Here is a 15,984-nt window from a genome sequence, read left to right as displayed (position 1 = left end):
CTGAAAAAAAAGTTCCAGCTCAATTTCTACACTGACATGTAGCGCTGCCTGTTGGCAGATTAGGGGTTTCATAATTCTGTAAAGTCTTGTGTAGCAATTAATAACTTGATCAAATTACTGTCATCGACTACAGCTCTATACTTGTATAGTTAAATATACAGAGACAAATAACTACAAAACATACCGTATAAAGGATAGGATATTGTCACACAGTATTGACTTGATATTCTGGATTAATTGAACAAAACAAATGAAAGGAGTCATTGTTTAAACTTTTACGGTTTTATCCCCCGTCCTTCAAGCAGATACAGTACTGATTTAACGAAATGGTTTCTATCTTCATGTTTTCTCTGTGATTAGTCCCAGCTGTCACAGCTGTGATGAAGCACATCCAGGTGTTCTAGCACAGTCAAATATTCATTGCAGAATGGGTAACAGAAAGATAAACCTGGTCATGTCCCTTAAGTGCTGTCCATTAAGCATGACACAGATGTTTGATGCATTTTATTTGGAGGCTACTGGCGGCCCTGCCAGTCGTAAATCAAACCCAGTATGTCGTCATCAGGTCAAACTATTTGGTCTGAAGCACGATGGCTGCTTCCAGTGACATGATACTCATCAGTGAAGACATCAGTGATATACACCACCAAAAAGTGTCTATGCTAACCTTACATTTGTTCCTATGCGAAGGCCTCGAACTATGATGAAAGACAGTGCAGACGAGCTGTGAGCTCCTCTAAGCATGAACTACTTAATCACAAATAGCTGCTAGGCAACTCTACTTCTCATTCAGATCAATACATATTGTACACACATCCACAAACAAACAGTGCAGCATTTTACAAAAAGAAATGGAAAACAAAAATTAACCAAAAGTAAAAAGTAAAATGAATGGACATATAAACTTATTATAGTGTGCTCGGAGTTGATAAAAATAAAACTAAAAATGTAAGTGAATGTTGTTGGCAGCTGGAGAGACTCAACCCTCTTTGTCTAGGATGACTTTCACGTCAGTAAACACCTGAAAGAGAGAAACAGGAGAGTTTACTTTGACTTGTCAGGACACAAACAGACGAGTCATTTCAAAACTGGAACTACTACCCACACATGACATCTGACTGTGGAGCCAGGGACTTTATTCAGACCAGTATAATGGTGGGAAATTATAATGGGAAACTGGAGGAAACCAGGTGAGCCCTCTTTTAAGGAACGGTTCATGGAGTCGTCAAATGTTGCATCATATGAACAAATCTCTTTCAGCTCTGAGGACAGGACGGAGAAATATGTGGTGGAGTGGAGAAGCTACTTGGAGTACACTGCTGGTGTGGAAGCACTGGAGAGAGGAGTGCCAGAGACAATGCGTTGTGTTGGAGCACAGCGAGTGTAGCTAAAGACCCAGACACACCAAACTAGATTCAGAGAATTAGTGGCTGCGTCGACTCATTTTGCCTGTGTCTCCGCCAAAAAGTTGCAAAGTTGCTACACAGACTGTGGTCAAGCAGCATGTGCGTTCTGCGCCTATGTAAGAGGATATAACTCTCCACACCAGCTGACGGCGGTCGTCTGTATTCATCATTCAAAAAGGGAAACAGAAAGACCGTCTTGATGGTAGTTAACCAGTCAGCACATTAACAACACAATCCAGTGCTGAAAATACAGTAACACAAACCATCACAAGACACTTCTGCTAAAGAAAAACAGTCTTACCTAATGTAACATGTTTTGATCTCACTTCCTTTTAACTTTAGCTGTTTGTTTACTTTCCTCATTTCTGTTTCTCTTCGCTGAGCTGAACCACCAATCAGAGTGATATCATTCACTAACAGACTCTGCTGTTGCTGATTCAACATGGCCAAAAAAATCCAATAGGGCTAATGATGAGGAACACCAACGGCCCATCTTTGACTGATGGCCAACTGTCGGCTTGGTGTGTCAGGGCCTTTAGTGTTATCTAAAGGATGTCATTCGATGTCATGGCTGAATACTGAGCTGATTTCAACAATGAGAAAAAGTCCGCAGCAAGACTTGGGCACAAAACAGAACAGAACAAGCAAAATGTACAAAGAAGTTTAATTTTTCTGTAGGGATCCTTTCCATAATGTTGTCAGACACCCAGAACAACAATCTGAGCCTGTCAGTGACAAAAACAGCACGTTAAGTGGACGTAAACTGACAGTGTGAACAAGCCCTGAATGGCTACATTGCAGCCTGTTTCACAGTTGGCGGCTGCAGTGCTCTTGCTCAATACTGGACCATGTTCAAAAATTGTTGTTCCCATTAGTTACTTAGACCAGTGGTTCCCAACCGGGGGGCATGACCCCCTAATTTTAATGCGTTACATGTCAAAATTTAAGTCATTTATGTGTCAAAAACACAATATAAATATGGGTCCCTCAAGAAAAAGGTTGGGAACCACTGACTCTAAGTACTATTTGGACGGGATTAGTTTTACATAGGGATGTGGACTAATGTCAGTTTACCACAGGATGTCTGTAATATAAATGTTCGATTCGCACGGGACAAGAAATCTCCGTAATTCTACCAGAGATGGGAGTGGTAACTCGGTTTGCACCCTGGCGTCGCCTCCCTGTCGGCATGTGCCTGCTACGTTGCTTCCTGTATGTGTAATAATATTTCATGATTAGCCCATATGAAAAACTGCCCATGATCAGGATTGTGTGTACACAACGATTAGCAATATGGATTAATATTAGGCCTACCTAACACAACCATAAGTCTCGTGGCTCTGAAAAGTGCTTTCTTCTCGACCTTTTTGATTGGTCTCCCACGTAGGGCTGTGCGATCATTCGAAGAATGTCCACTGTCACAACTGCTGACAACACCGAATGTTTCTTCAAGCGCCTCCATCATCGAAAAAACGCGGAAGAGTAGTTGTAAGTGCGGGAAAATGGCTGTAAACAGGACGTGACAAAATATTTACATATATTTTTACAATTGTGTTCGCACGGGATTAATATTACCCGAGGTATGTTCTCCAGACCGTTTTACAGAAGGTAAAGGAGCCGTAATTTTTACTGACATTATCCGTAATGATTACAGACATGGTCCGTTCGGACGGGACTAAAATCCCTGGTAATAATTACTTTACCCCACGTCTCCACGTTAAACTAATCCTGTCTGAACAAGGCTTTAGACACAAAAACAGGAAAAATAGGGTCCAGGTTGGAGAGTACTGGTATTATTTCCCTTTAATAATACAGTTACTTATGTTTTTTTTCTCCACAAAAAAGTTTGATGCATCCAAGTCGAGTAACAATAAGCAACACATATTTTTGAGTGGAGGGAAACTTTAAAATCTGTTTTGTTCCTTTTTCCCATAATGGGCAGAGTGGCTCACTCCCCACATCTCAGCATTTAATCGTAAAATGTTGTAAGTGAAAGCAGTGATGACCAAAACCACAAAATAACATTACAGTTAAGCCTGTAGCCTGTGCTCGATCAAGGCGGGGGAACACCTTTGTCTGTGATGTCACCCTTGTTTCTGGTGAAGGTTATGAAATTTTTAATAATACATGGAGTCAGACTGGTGACTTCACAAATGCTAAGATTAGTTTTCCTTTTGGAGTTTTTTTTTTTTTTTTTTTTTTTAAATAGCAGCAAGTTTTCCCTCTTGCTTCACTGGAGGATTTCCACATTCTACGATGTGACACAGTGAGTCCTCTGTTTCCTCTTCTCTAAAGCCGTTGACAGACTTTGATGACAAATGGAAAAAACTACTTGACAACAGGGCTTCTGTTAAACGCTGTTATCTGACAATCTGTCTTCTTTTTGTTTTGTATTACTTGATCTGTCCTGACTAAAATCCCTCACAGCCCGGTGATCAAACCACTGTGGAACTGCCTTAAGCTACAATTCTTACATCTACAAGCTGGAATCCAAAATACAAATATTAGACAATGTGAGAAAACTCTTTAAGTCTCTCGTTATGGGCTTGTTTGCCCTGATTAACAGGTTTATCACACCTCCTCTCACGCCCCACCCACACAAACAAACAATCTATGGGTGCCGCGCACGAATGTTTTCTTCCAGTCGATGCCATTTACTCACCTCATCCACAGAGCGAGAGGCGTCTATAGTGCGCACCTTGCCGAGTTTAGCATACAGTTCAATGATTGGTCGTGTAGAATGCAGGTAGGTTTGGATTCTGCAAGAAAAATATGCCTGGTTATTGGGGTCAGACGACACAGGGGACTCAAAGGAGACACAAAATAGGCCAAAAACATACATGCAGGTATCCAACAGTCAGCTAAGTGGGTCAGACAGATCTATACTGATCAGATAAGCTTGTTGTACTTTGTTACAGACAGAAAGAAATCAGTTTATGAAATCAATTCATTGTATAAGGGGAAGTGTTGTGCTTTTTCTTATTTTCTGTCACATATATAAGGTTAAAATCAAGTAAGTTCATATTAAACGTGGCCAAAGTTACACATAATGAGGTAAATGTAATCCCTGTGAGCAAAAACCTCGACCTACATGTAGCTACATTCTAATGTCAAGGGAACATGTAATCTGTTACTGATGTTGTCAATTTCTCTTTGATTTCGAACCATATTCCTGCTAGAACATGTCCAGTTGTGTTTAGAAGCTGTTATTGGTGATTTTTCATGGTAAAAAGTGCTGCTATTCTCTGTTAAAGTCATTCCCCAGCTGCAGTGATGGTGCAGAGACACCAAGATGTGCAAGACCCAGAAATGCTGACCAATCAGAGCAGACTGAGCTTTTTGGGAGGGGGCTTTAGAGAGACAGGTGCTAAAACAGCCTTTCAGACAGAGGGTGAATACAGGTGTTTCAGCACAGTATGAGGAAAATAAAGTGTTTTCTGACCACTGAAGCATTTAAACATGTTTTAGTCGAACCCCAAAATACAAGTATGAATCTGGAAATGAGTATAACAGGTCCCCGTTAAAGGTAAATACACACCTCTGGGGTTCAGTACTGTTAAAGTCTAAAGTGACATGTTTTGTTTATGTTGCAGGACTGTACCTTTTCTCCAAGCTTTCTCTGTTGTCATCTGTGCGTCCACTGTTCTTCCCTCTTTCTAAACATCTACTGATGCAAACCTGTGGACAGAAAAGGCAGAAACTGTGTGCTCGGTGTGAAATGTCTCTGAGGATATCAGCTCCACTTTCTGTGTGCATCTAAAAACAGCTGGAAGGGTTTTAGCTTCCTGGTTTCCATGACGCACCTCATTGTTGCAGTCGAAGAAAAGCACAAATTTAACATCTGCTTTGCCGTCCATGCCTTTGTTCCACCCCTCAAGGTTGTCCTCGTTGCGGGGGAAACCATCTATGAGGAAACGGAACTTCTTCTCGTCTTTCTGCATGGTCTCTTCCATTGCCTTACGAAACAGAAGCAACAACACATAAATATTTTACTCTGAACGTGAATTCAGGTTTTAAAAAACACCTTAATGATGTTTAAAAAACAAAGGGTTTTAGCGAAAATGCACGTGTTTGGGAAGTACTGAGCATACAACCGGATAAATGACAACTGGATTTTACTGCACGAGTTGTGTGAGAGCTTGTAAAGTGACATTTTTGATATAGTTTTGCTGATGTTAAACGTGGTACCCTTTCAATTAATAAATCAATACGTTCGCTGTTTTCCGTGGAGGCATGTGGGAAAAACGTATTTTTTTTTTTGTCATGAATTCAAGGTAACCTGTTATGACTAACTGATATACAAATGGTCATTTTTAGTATTCCTCTAAACCAAAATCTCTCTTGGTATACAAGTATATAACGATTTGTATGTAAGTAACTGTATATGGCTTCATTTCATTCTCTTCTAATTTAAATGTTTTTATACATGGTTATAAATATATATTTGAGAAATAGAATTAACAAAAATTTCTGAGAAAACGATTCATGGGAAAAATTCTGCTCTTGTTTTACCAATTACAAGATAATTATCTCTTTAATTCAGAAAAACAAGACAAATATTTTTGTTGTAAAGTGAATGCATTACATCTCTGTAACCTTGAAACCTAAAGTGATGTCTTCAAATCATTCATAACTGAACAATCCTCCAAAAACCAAAATATTCTGATCTAAATTACATGAAGCAGGAAGAGATACTAAGTCATCATATTCTTGAGGACAGGAGAAGCACATGTTTTGTGTATTTACTTAATAAATGACTTCATGCATCAGTGTAATCAATGTATTGATTGTGACTTTTGACTATTCTGTAGTTTGAGTAATCGCCTCGGTTGTTTCAGAGTAGTTCTGCCCAGATATTAAAATGATTAGCCAAGTTAGCAGAATCAAAAACTGATCTGTGATCAGAGTTGAACTTTAATTTTCACTTTCCACAGTAAAGTTATTTTTGAGCCCTATATACCAAAATAAAAGCCGAGTTGTGTTGGGTTGCAAACAGGACATGAATAGAACCGTCTGATCCTGGACAGACTGGTCAGGTTTGTCTCTTGTTAGGTAAACACAAACCAGATTTACAGCCTGTGCTTGGTGCGTACCTTCTTGAGTAAGCTGATAGTGATTTCCACGGGGACAATTTTGCCCTCCTTGATGTAGCTGGCGATGAGCTGTCCGAATTCTGACCCGTCTCTTGCTTGCTCTGCCCTCAGCAGTTCCCCCGCTGACAAATGGGTGTAGCTGTAGTTCTGAAGGACAAACATTTTTTAAAACTATGATTAGTTGATCTTTTGTGATAAAAACTGTATCTCAAACTAAATCGCTTCAATGCTAGTCATTAAGAGTCGATTTCTGGCGAGGAGAATGTAATGGTTGGTCTTTTACAAAAAGATTTCTACTGATACTAAAAGTCTAAATTTGAGAAGGCGGCCTTTACAGCCAGGCTAAAGTTGTCTCACTCACAGACCAGGAAGAAGTCGGTACGTGTGTGCTGAATGAAAGGAGCCTCTTTGTATGGCTGCCATTCAGGACTACCGGCTTTACTTGAAGCACGGCAGCCAACACCCAGTTACATCCGTGAACAGAAGTAGTTATAAAGTCTCTCTTATTTGAAGCTCTCTCTCTCTCAGTCAACACACACACACATACACACACATCAAAAGAATCTACATTGCCCCCCAGTAGAGCTGCAGCTTCATGAGCTTTCATGACTTTCAGACAAACATCAAAGCAGCATCCTTAAGTAGAGCTCTGGCTTTTCAAACTTTTGGGATGTTAAAAATAGCTTTTTGTCAGACCATGGACCGTTTCACCCTACTTAGCATCAGTCATGCTCTCCAGACCTACCCAGTCTTTAGTCTGATTTTAGGTCATGTTTTATTATGAATAACAAAGTAGCAGAGCTGCAGACAATCATAGGATACCGGAATATTCTTGTGTACATAACTGCAGAAACTTTAGGCCAAGTGAATAATATATGATGAAGTACAGTGATGGAAGAAGGACCCAGATATTTTACGCATTGGCATAGTATTGGCATCAAAGTCTACTTAAAACACCTAAGGTAAAAGTACTAATTTTGCAGAATGGCCTGTTTCAGAATATTGTTTATAATATCACTTGCTTACAATTAGTGATGAATTAATATCTAAGCATCACTTTAATGTTAAAGCTGGTAAAGGTGGAGCTAATTTCATTTTTATATACTGCTGGGTAGCTTTATCTATATTAATACATCAGTTTATTTGTTCATTATATTCTGTATCAATAATCTAAATCTGCAATTGTTGATAAATCTTTAAAATTGCTTCCTCCATAAACTGATCAGTTTTTTGTCTATTAAATGTCAGAACATGGTGGAAAATGTCTATCAGTGTGTCCCAAAGCTGAAGATGATTTCCTCAAATGCCATGTTTTGTCCGAAACCCAAATATAATCTGTTTACCATCACAAAGTTGTCACAAACCAGATAATATTCACATTTAAGAAGCTGGAATTTTTACGTTTTTCTTCAGAAATTACTCCTATCGATTAGCTGATTATTTAGTCAGTTGGCGATTAACTTAATACCTGACAACAAATTGTTTAACTAACTCCCTTGTTAACTATTTGCTTTTAAAGAACACTACGATCATCTGCTGCTGGTTTATTGAAGGTTCACAGCAACAGCCGAGAGAAAATCAGGAATGCTGCCTTTGTTTTTTACACCCCAAAGCTATGTAACACACTACCTATAGATATCAGGGGAGCCAGCCCACTAATTAGTTTTAAAAGACAGGTAAAAACTGTTCCCTCTGGCCTTTAACTAGCTTTGACTTTCCTGATACAGGTCTGAAACTCTTCTGTTTCAAAATGTTGTATCTTGCTTGATTTTATGATTTGTGGTTTTATGATTCCATGATTTTATGATTTAATTATTTTATGATTTTGAGAATTATGGTTTTTCTGTGACTAGTGGGTGGTGGATCTGATGGAGAAAGACTGTGGTGAGTTCTACTTGAACCACAGCGCCACAACTGACTGGCAGATTCTGGGGCAGCTGAGGGCTGTACCCGGCACAAAAAATACCCACAGTGAGGTTAACCCTTGGAAAGACGTTCCAATGTAAGCTGAAAGATGCTTATTTTGGTTAATCAATATCTACTGGTGAGTTTGTGTCTGCCTGGAATAATTGACTCTGAAAAATAAATAGGATTTTTTTGTATGTAAAATTCATTCATTGTGCAAAATAAGAAAAAGGTATGTTGGCCAATTCTGATTCTGATGTTCTATTTTTATGTGAAGCATTCACTGCTTATAATTCCCGTAATGTGAAGCACTTTGTGTTGCATTTTTTGTATGAAAAGTGCTAAATAAATAAAGTTAATTATTATTATTAACCAATTATTCCTTGCAGCTCTACTAGTTGGAGTAGAAAAATAGCTTCTGAACTATAGCGGAACAGAGATATAAAGAAGCATACAATGGAAATAATCAAAGTACAGTACAGTACTTGAGTGAATGAACCTGGTTACATCCAACCACTGTTGAAGTCTGGCCCATCATCCCTTACACCTGATGTTGACATAAAAAGCACTCCACCCAATAAATGTCCACATCACCATCTGTGCCTGTCTGCTCAAAGTCTATGGTGGAGTAACCGAGCCCACCCCAGACTTACAATGACCGTTATATAACCTCAACTAAACAGATGAGTTAATGATAGGGTTACAACACAGAGCAAATGTCAATAGGTTATCTCCTCCTGTTGGCTCTATTTGTACTGTGTGAAGCTAAAAAGCATTTAATTCATTTGGCTACATAACATTAAACAGTGGGCTAGAATACATTATATATTTTACTGCTTTGACTCAGCACTCAGAAACACACACGGGGGAGTTTCTCAATGATTAAAAATAATAAAAAGTAATGTTTTTAGCTCCTGTATACCAGTATAGGCTTTTAAAGAGGCACATACCCCCTGTGGCTAACTAGCTAGCTTGCTAACACAGGTTCATTTTAGAGGACAACCGGAAGTCAATCAAATTTAGACATTACCGTATAAAAGAAGGTGCTACCAAAAGGAGAACTGGCATTAAAATGAACTAAACACCATTTCCATTACGACATGCTTACTCCCGACTATCAAAGTCGGTACTTTTCATTGTCCTTTCTCTCGCCATCTCTCCTACCTCCACGATTTTGGAGCACTGGGTCCCTTTGCCGGCGCCAGGCCCGCCCAGCACGAACACAACCTGCGGCTTCATCATCAGCGACACCCGGTACAGGAAGCTCGGCACCCTCTGAGACACGTTACCGAACAAACGGAAGAGCATAAACCAGCACCGGCAGCTACAGATGTAAACCAGCGGGGTGGAGACAGCAAAGAATAAGCGGAGCTGACCGGTGAATGCGTGTCACTATCCGGGGGTAGGAAGTCGATGAGGCAAACGACACCACTTCCGCTGTTGACTCCAGCGACCAATGGGGTTGCAGGAAGCGCTGATGCGGGCCTGTAGACACGCCCACTTGCACTTGTTATTTTTTTTAATGCAGAGGTCGGGTGACGCCCCTCCCCTGCCTCCCTAGCATCAGCACCTCCAAACTGAACAAGGCGGCCGGGAAAAGGATGCTCTCCGGTCCGCGATGCTCACCAGCCCGAGGAGACCAAACGATGAGACGACTAACCGCGAGGCGCTCGAGCGGCTGGGTATAGTCACTGTTTTCTGCACGTTTATGTTGCCTCGCTGCCTCCATTCATGATGCACCATTCATGCATCCCCAAGAATGGAAGCACATTGCGAGGAAAACATATAAATCGCCTGTTATAGCCCTGTTGTTTCGCTTTTGTAAGACACATTCTCGCTCGTTTGATGAAGCTTCTTTTCATGTAGGTCAAGGTGATGAGGAGCCCGATTTTGTCTTTTGAGGGCGCCGCGCGAATGTAGGGCTAATACAGGAAAGCCAAGCAAACAAAAGGCATCCAGCCCCCCTCCTCTGACGCACCTGGCTGCCCTGTCGCCACTTGACATGACAGCGCAGAGCCGGGAGCAGAGCAGCAGGATCAAGGGGCACCGACGTGCAGCCGGACGTGTGGACTCGACAGGGAACAGAGGAGCCTCCGGACGCACGGCGGAGAAGCAGCAGCAGCCCAGGGGAGGCCGGATTGCAGTTTCTGGGGACGAGCGCCAAGGGCAGTGCGGCAGTCAGCAGGCAGACCGGGGGGAGGAGGCTGCGGAGATCTGTGATACTTCCCCCCCAGGCCCCACTGCGCTCTCACCTCCGTATCATCCTGAATATATCATGGTGGAAGCTCTTATGTTTCACCAATGGTGACTGTGACACTCCCCATCATTTTCTCTCCTCTTTTTTCCTCCTTCCCAACCAATCAGTGATGATGGGCAATTAAAAGATTAGATCTGCTCTCCAGGCAAGGGTGGACCCCGGAGGGGACTGATGTGCATACTGGCCAGGTATCATTTGCTCCCTTCTTCTCTGGTTTTGCTCATTTTGCTTGCTGCCTGCACTATGGGCTGTATTCAGAGCATCGCATGCAAGCCCCGCATCAGACGGGAGAACATTGTGGTGTATGAGGTGTCAGCCTCTATTGACCAGTGTCCCACCATCATTGAGGAGAACTCGCCGATTGTGCTTCGTTACAAGACGCCTTACTTCAGGGCCTCAGCAGGGGTTGTGATGCCACCAGTGCCCCGCAATGAAACTTGGGTGGTGGGCTGGATCCAGGCTTGTACCCAGATGGAGTTCTACAACACCTATGGGGATATTGGCATGTGAGTGTATAGCAGAACCCTAACTTTCTGCAACTGATTGAGCTCAGTGTGTTTGGGTATAGTGCGCACATCTCTCACACACACTCAGAACATCCAGACCCTGCACCTGCCACTGCCAAAAAAAGCCTCTCACTCTGTCCTCTTCTGTCCACTGCCGCAGGTCCAGCTGGGAGTTACCAGAGCTGCGAGAGGGTCGGGTCAAGGCCATCAGCGACTCAGACGGCGTCAGCTACCCCTGGTATGGCAACACCACCGAGACAGTCACCCTGACCGGACCCACATCCAAACCGTCCCGTCTGACGGTCAGCATGAACGACAACTTCTACCCCAGCGTGACCTGGGCAGTGCCCATCAGCAACAGCAACACGCCCATGCTGACCCACATCACCCGGGACCAGAGCTTCATCACCTGGCTGGTGGCGATGAACTCCGTCACCAAGGTAGGACAAAAACACAGCCTGGTATTGGAGATGAAAAAGTGTGTTCCCACTTGCACCATGTCTTAATAATGTTGTGTTGTTCTTCCAGTGTTGTCACAGTTATATGTTTTGCCTGCTTTAAATGAAGAACACTGGCTATACATCTTCAGAGACTGCTCTTGCATTACACACACAGACTGACTGTGATGTAATCATCGCCCCCCCCTGCACTTTTCCTTTGTGGTGTAAAGTTACAAAGTACATCATCATTGCCTTCAACTCTGCTGAACGGAGCCCCTGCAACGGCCCATCAGGAGTTAGTCTAGCTTGAAATATGTCTAAATGCTGACAGTATTCATGTACTGTCTTTGTGGAAGAGTTATATTCTTTTTAGGCTTTTGTAGATTAGGCTATTTTTGGTTGAAATGTGGAGAGCAGAGGAAGAACATGCATGTATAGGGACAGAAAACTGGCATTAAAGATCTGTATTTTAGCTAAACTTTCTTCTGTGTCAGTTAGGATAAAATTATATTCAACAAAACCAAAGTGATGTATCATTTATTAAGATGCACATTAACTACACATTGATTAGCCGAAGAAGTCATAATGCACAATCAATTGAAGCTTTGACTCTTCATGTGGTTAAAATAGACCGCACCATGAATACACAAATATACAACACTGACCTTATTAAAGGGACAGTTCACACCAAAAACAAAAATATGTATTTTATCTCTTACCTGTAGTGCTATTTATCAATCCAGATTGTTTTGGTGTGAGTTGCCAAGTGTTGGAGATATCAATCATAGAGATGTCTGCCTTCTCTCCAATATAATGGAACTAGATGGCACTCGGCTTGTGGTGCTCAAAGCGCCAAGAAAATACATTTGAAAAACTCAACAGCAATGTCTCTTTCCAGAAATCATGACCTGGTTACTCAAGATAATCCACAGACCTTGTTGTGAGCAGTTTCATGTTGGAACTATTTTCTTTCTACTGACCAAAACCCGCCAACTATATCACCGTGCAGAAGGAAGTGTGCATCTACTCATGGTCGAGAGCACGAGATATGACCATTAATGACGTCGTCCTCTGAGTAGATGCATGCTTTTTTTCTGCATAGTGATACAGTTAACGGGTGTAATTCGGTAGAAAGAAAATAATTCCGACATGAAACTGCTCACAACAAGGTCTGTGGATTATCTTGAGTAACCAGGTCATGATTTCTGGAAAGAGACATTGCTGTTGAGTTTTTCAAGCGTGGTTTTTTGGGTGCTTTGAGCACCACAAGCTGAGTGCTATCTAGTTCCATTATACTGGAGAGAAGGCAGACATCTCTACGGCCGATATCTCCAACACTCGGCAACTCACACCAAAACAATCTAGACTGATAAACAGCACCACATGTAAATATGTATTTTTCAATATGGGCTGATTTGTCCCTTTAACATTACGCTGCTCTCCTCCTCCAGGAGCGCATTGTGTTGCAGACGGTGCGGTGGCGGATGCGAGTGGACATTGCCGTGGACCCTGACATGCCTCTAGGCTCTCGGGCCTCGTTGGTGGGTCGTCCCTACCAGGAGCAGCCGCACATCCTCAACTACCAGGAGCCCATCCCCCCCAACGCGCTGGGGAGGCCGAATGCCAACGACGCCCAAGTGCTAATGTGGAGGCCACGGAGAGGAGCGCCACTAGTGGTCATCCCGCCAAAATAAGAGGGTCAAACGGTTGCATATACTAAAGTGTTGATTGTTCCCTCTTGCAGGATAGGGGGTATGAAGGTGATGAAGTCCTGAAGCCGATCAGAGAAGAGAGAATTGATGGTTTCCCTGCGCTTAAGATGCCAGTGGCTCATTGCCCCTGAAAGATTTAAGTGGACCATTATAACAAGCCAGAGTGGAAATTACATCTTGGATCTGACACAACACAGTGTCAGAACAGAAATCTACAACAAACTTGTGTCAAGAGCCTGGGTTGCATCAAGGCTGTTTTTGGTCCCCGACAAGTTTTGGACTGCATTAAAGAGTTCTGCCTGCTTTTTAGCAAACAAGGAACGCTGTTTTTAGACGTACCACAGAGGTATTAGACACCAACGAGAACTGCATCCTGCATCCTTATGTAGATCTTATTGCATGAGAGTGTGAGAGAGACAAGAGAAATCGTCCTTGAGAAGTTTAAGAATAGCATTTGTTTTGTATAACTTGATACCTGAAGACATTTTGATTGAAAAGTCAGCCAAAAAAAACAAACAAAAAAAACCTGCGGGCTGGTCAAACCTCGTCAGTGCCACCTAAGGCCTTCAGCACACTCAGTACCAGAGTTACAGGATGTATTCAGAGAATTTTAAAAGAGACAAAGTATTATATGAATCTTTTTAGGTTAAGATTAACTCATGCATCAATCAGATTGTATTAAGAGCACCCACCTTGCATAAAAGTCTGGAAGAAGAACAAACCTGCTGTAGTTTTCACTGGAGTTTTGCTAACACACCAAACTTATGCACCAACGTATTTTCAACTCAGTCGTGCAGCTGATATTTTATTCAGATGGGTGACAAACGATCAGAGGAAGGAGCTGGACCTGTTACCACATTAAATAAATAATGTCAACTATGCTTTCAATAAGTGCGGTGTAAATGACTTGGAATAGTGCCATACAGCAAATTTAAAATGAGAGGGCGGTAGCTGGAATGAAGCCGAATTGTACTCAGACCTAAGGTAGATTCGATGTGGCACTAATCAGGCCATGTTGCACTACCGAGTTACATAAATCTTCCTACAATCAGGGAATCTAAATGTACTCTTAATGGTTTCCTTGGTGTGGAATTAAACCAGACTGCATTTTGAAAATGATTTGTTCAATTTAGTGCCATTATTTAAGACTGGTTTATGAGGTCATATTACAGTTTCTTATTATATCGTTAATGTATATCAGTGGTTCTCAACTTACGGGCTCACAATCGGGTGCAGGGTGGCCAGCTAACCATTTTCTAATTCAAAAAGCAAATAAATTGATTTACACTGGAAATGTTTTGTATTTTTTTCTGGAGAGATCATAAGAAGCATGGTTTTGATCCCCCAGACTTCCCTGGCAGAAGTGCAAGCTGAGGTCCCAATGCCTTCAAATCCTAGAGACACCCCTGTGCACACAGCCCTGCACAGGGGCTGCTGCCACTGGGTTTGCCTGTTGCAAACATCGAAAAGGTTGAAAACTGGCAATTAATTTATTATATATACTGATAAATATTGTTAATGTTTGTTAAAGGACCAGTGTGTGGGATTTAGTGACATCTAGTGGTGAGGATTGCAGATTGCAACAAGCTGAACCTTCGCTCACGTGGAAAGCATGAACCCCTGGTTAGAATTCCTTCAGTGCTCATTGTTCAGGATGTTTTTAGCAGAAGCCGAATAATCCGCAGAGGTCTTTTCCTCTTCAAAACAAACAGACCTGGTGATTTAAACCGGTAAAGACACTGAATAAAGAAGTAAGATCTGTGTTTTTCCAACGCTGTTTGGCTCGTCGCAGAGGGGCTGCCAACGTGAAAACGTGAATGGCCCTATCTAGAGCCAGTGTTGGGTTTGTTCATTCTTGGCTGATGTATTAACGTGGCGATGCAACATGGACAAAGACTTGCTCCCTATGTAGATACAAAAGCTCATTCTTAGGTCACCAGAACACAACGATGAGTTTTCAGGTGATTATACACTAAAGAAAACACACTTCTATATTCCTTTTCTGTCAAAATACCCCCCTATATCCTACACACTGGACCTTTAACTGGCCTCCTGTCATTCTGCAAAAGTGGCAAACCAAGTTGAGCATCCCTGACGTATATTATACTGCTCTGCAGATGGCTCTGCAGATAATCACAGATGAAGGTTTCCTGTGTCATGGCTTGGTCTGTCCAGTGGGCTCATCCTGGTCTCAGTCCAAGTCCCTGCCTGCCACTCCACACAGGAGTCACATGACTCATCCTCCATCTGTGCTTCTCTCCAGGTTCACGCCTCACCTTCCCAATCTGCTTGCTTGTTTTCTCCCCTGTCCGTCCACCCTCATCACATACACTATCTCCATCCAAATACACTCTGATTCCACAACTATGCAAAGATTATCTGTGACTGTAAACAAAAACAGAGGGAGAAAAACTGGCAACATGGGAAAGATGTGTATTTTTCATTTGCCTCAATCTCCTTTTTTTATTTTTCAGGGCTGAATAAAAATGGCTGTTGTAAATGTACTCAGAGAGGTTAAAATAGGTTATATTGATTCAGTGTGTCTACATTTGTCGCTGCACCGCAGCTCAACCAGCCATCTGTTGCTATAGAGACTGGTTTGGTTTTTTCCGAGTGCACTGCAACTGGAACTGAAAAAAAAAAGATGGTTCAAAATATTCATGGG

At 42.1% G+C, this 15,984-nt stretch overlaps 2 protein-coding genes across 3 annotated transcripts; one reads left to right on the top strand and one right to left on the bottom strand.

Annotated features, from left to right (window-relative positions):
• Window positions 1–263: 263 nt before the first annotated feature.
• cmpk (cytidylate kinase) lies at window positions 264–9,823 on the bottom strand. The gene is made up of 6 exons (XM_049598597.1): window positions 9,569–9,823; window positions 6,500–6,646; window positions 5,210–5,362; window positions 5,008–5,084; window positions 4,069–4,165; window positions 264–1,021 (listed from the first exon to the last, which is right to left on the bottom strand). Exons 1-6 carry the CDS (start codon window positions 9,710–9,712, stop codon window positions 980–982), a joined length of 660 nt encoding a protein of 219 aa, XP_049454554.1. The 5' UTR covers window positions 9,713–9,823; the 3' UTR covers window positions 264–979.
• A 104-nt stretch (window positions 9,824–9,927) lies between these two features.
• On the top strand, window positions 9,928–14,787 carry fam78ba (family with sequence similarity 78 member Ba). Of its 2 annotated transcripts, XM_049598596.1 has the most exons (4): window positions 9,928–10,086; window positions 10,271–11,167; window positions 11,328–11,607; window positions 13,059–14,787. In XM_049598596.1, exons 2-4 carry the CDS (start codon window positions 10,833–10,835, stop codon window positions 13,299–13,301), a joined length of 858 nt encoding a protein of 285 aa, XP_049454553.1. In that variant the 5' UTR covers window positions 9,928–10,086; window positions 10,271–10,832; the 3' UTR covers window positions 13,302–14,787. The 2 variants fall into 2 exon arrangements, with proteins under 2 accessions (XP_049454553.1, XP_049454552.1); XM_049598595.1 differs by having other exon boundaries at window positions 9,928–11,167.
• The last annotated feature ends 1,197 nt before the right edge of the window (window positions 14,788–15,984 follow it).

This window comes from Epinephelus fuscoguttatus, linkage group LG15 (assembly GCF_011397635.1).
Source record: "Epinephelus fuscoguttatus linkage group LG15, E.fuscoguttatus.final_Chr_v1".
NCBI classification, from domain to species: Eukaryota; Metazoa; Chordata; class Actinopteri; order Perciformes; family Serranidae; genus Epinephelus; species Epinephelus fuscoguttatus.
Note: the sequence above shows the minus strand (reverse complement) of the source record. Positions and strands in the feature narration are given on the sequence as shown.

What these genes read in the sequence shown, in the direction of transcription:
- cmpk (XM_049598597.1), bottom strand. Translation starts at nt 9,712, where the DNA reads ATGCTCTTCCGTTTGTTCGGTAACGTGTCTCAGAGGGTGCCGAGCTTC. An exon ending in AGTGCTCCAAAATCGTGGAG is followed by an intron (nt 6,647 to 9,568) that starts GTAGGAGAGATG and finishes TTTGTCCTTCAG; the next exon opens with AACTACAGCTACACCCATTT. An exon ending in CCTCTCGCTCTGTGGATGAG is followed by an intron (nt 1,022 to 4,068) that starts GTGAGTAAATGG and finishes TCTCTCTTTCAG; the next exon opens with GTGTTTACTGACGTGAAAGT.
- fam78ba (XM_049598596.1), top strand. Translation starts at nt 10,833, where the DNA reads ATGTGCATACTGGCCAGGTATCATTTGCTCCCTTCTTCTCTGGTTTTG. An exon ending in ACCTATGGGGATATTGGCAT is followed by an intron (nt 11,168 to 11,327) that starts GTGAGTGTATAG and finishes CCACTGCCGCAG; the next exon opens with GTCCAGCTGGGAGTTACCAG. An exon ending in CGATGAACTCCGTCACCAAG is followed by an intron (nt 11,608 to 13,058) that starts GTAGGACAAAAA and finishes CTCCTCCTCCAG; the next exon opens with GAGCGCATTGTGTTGCAGAC.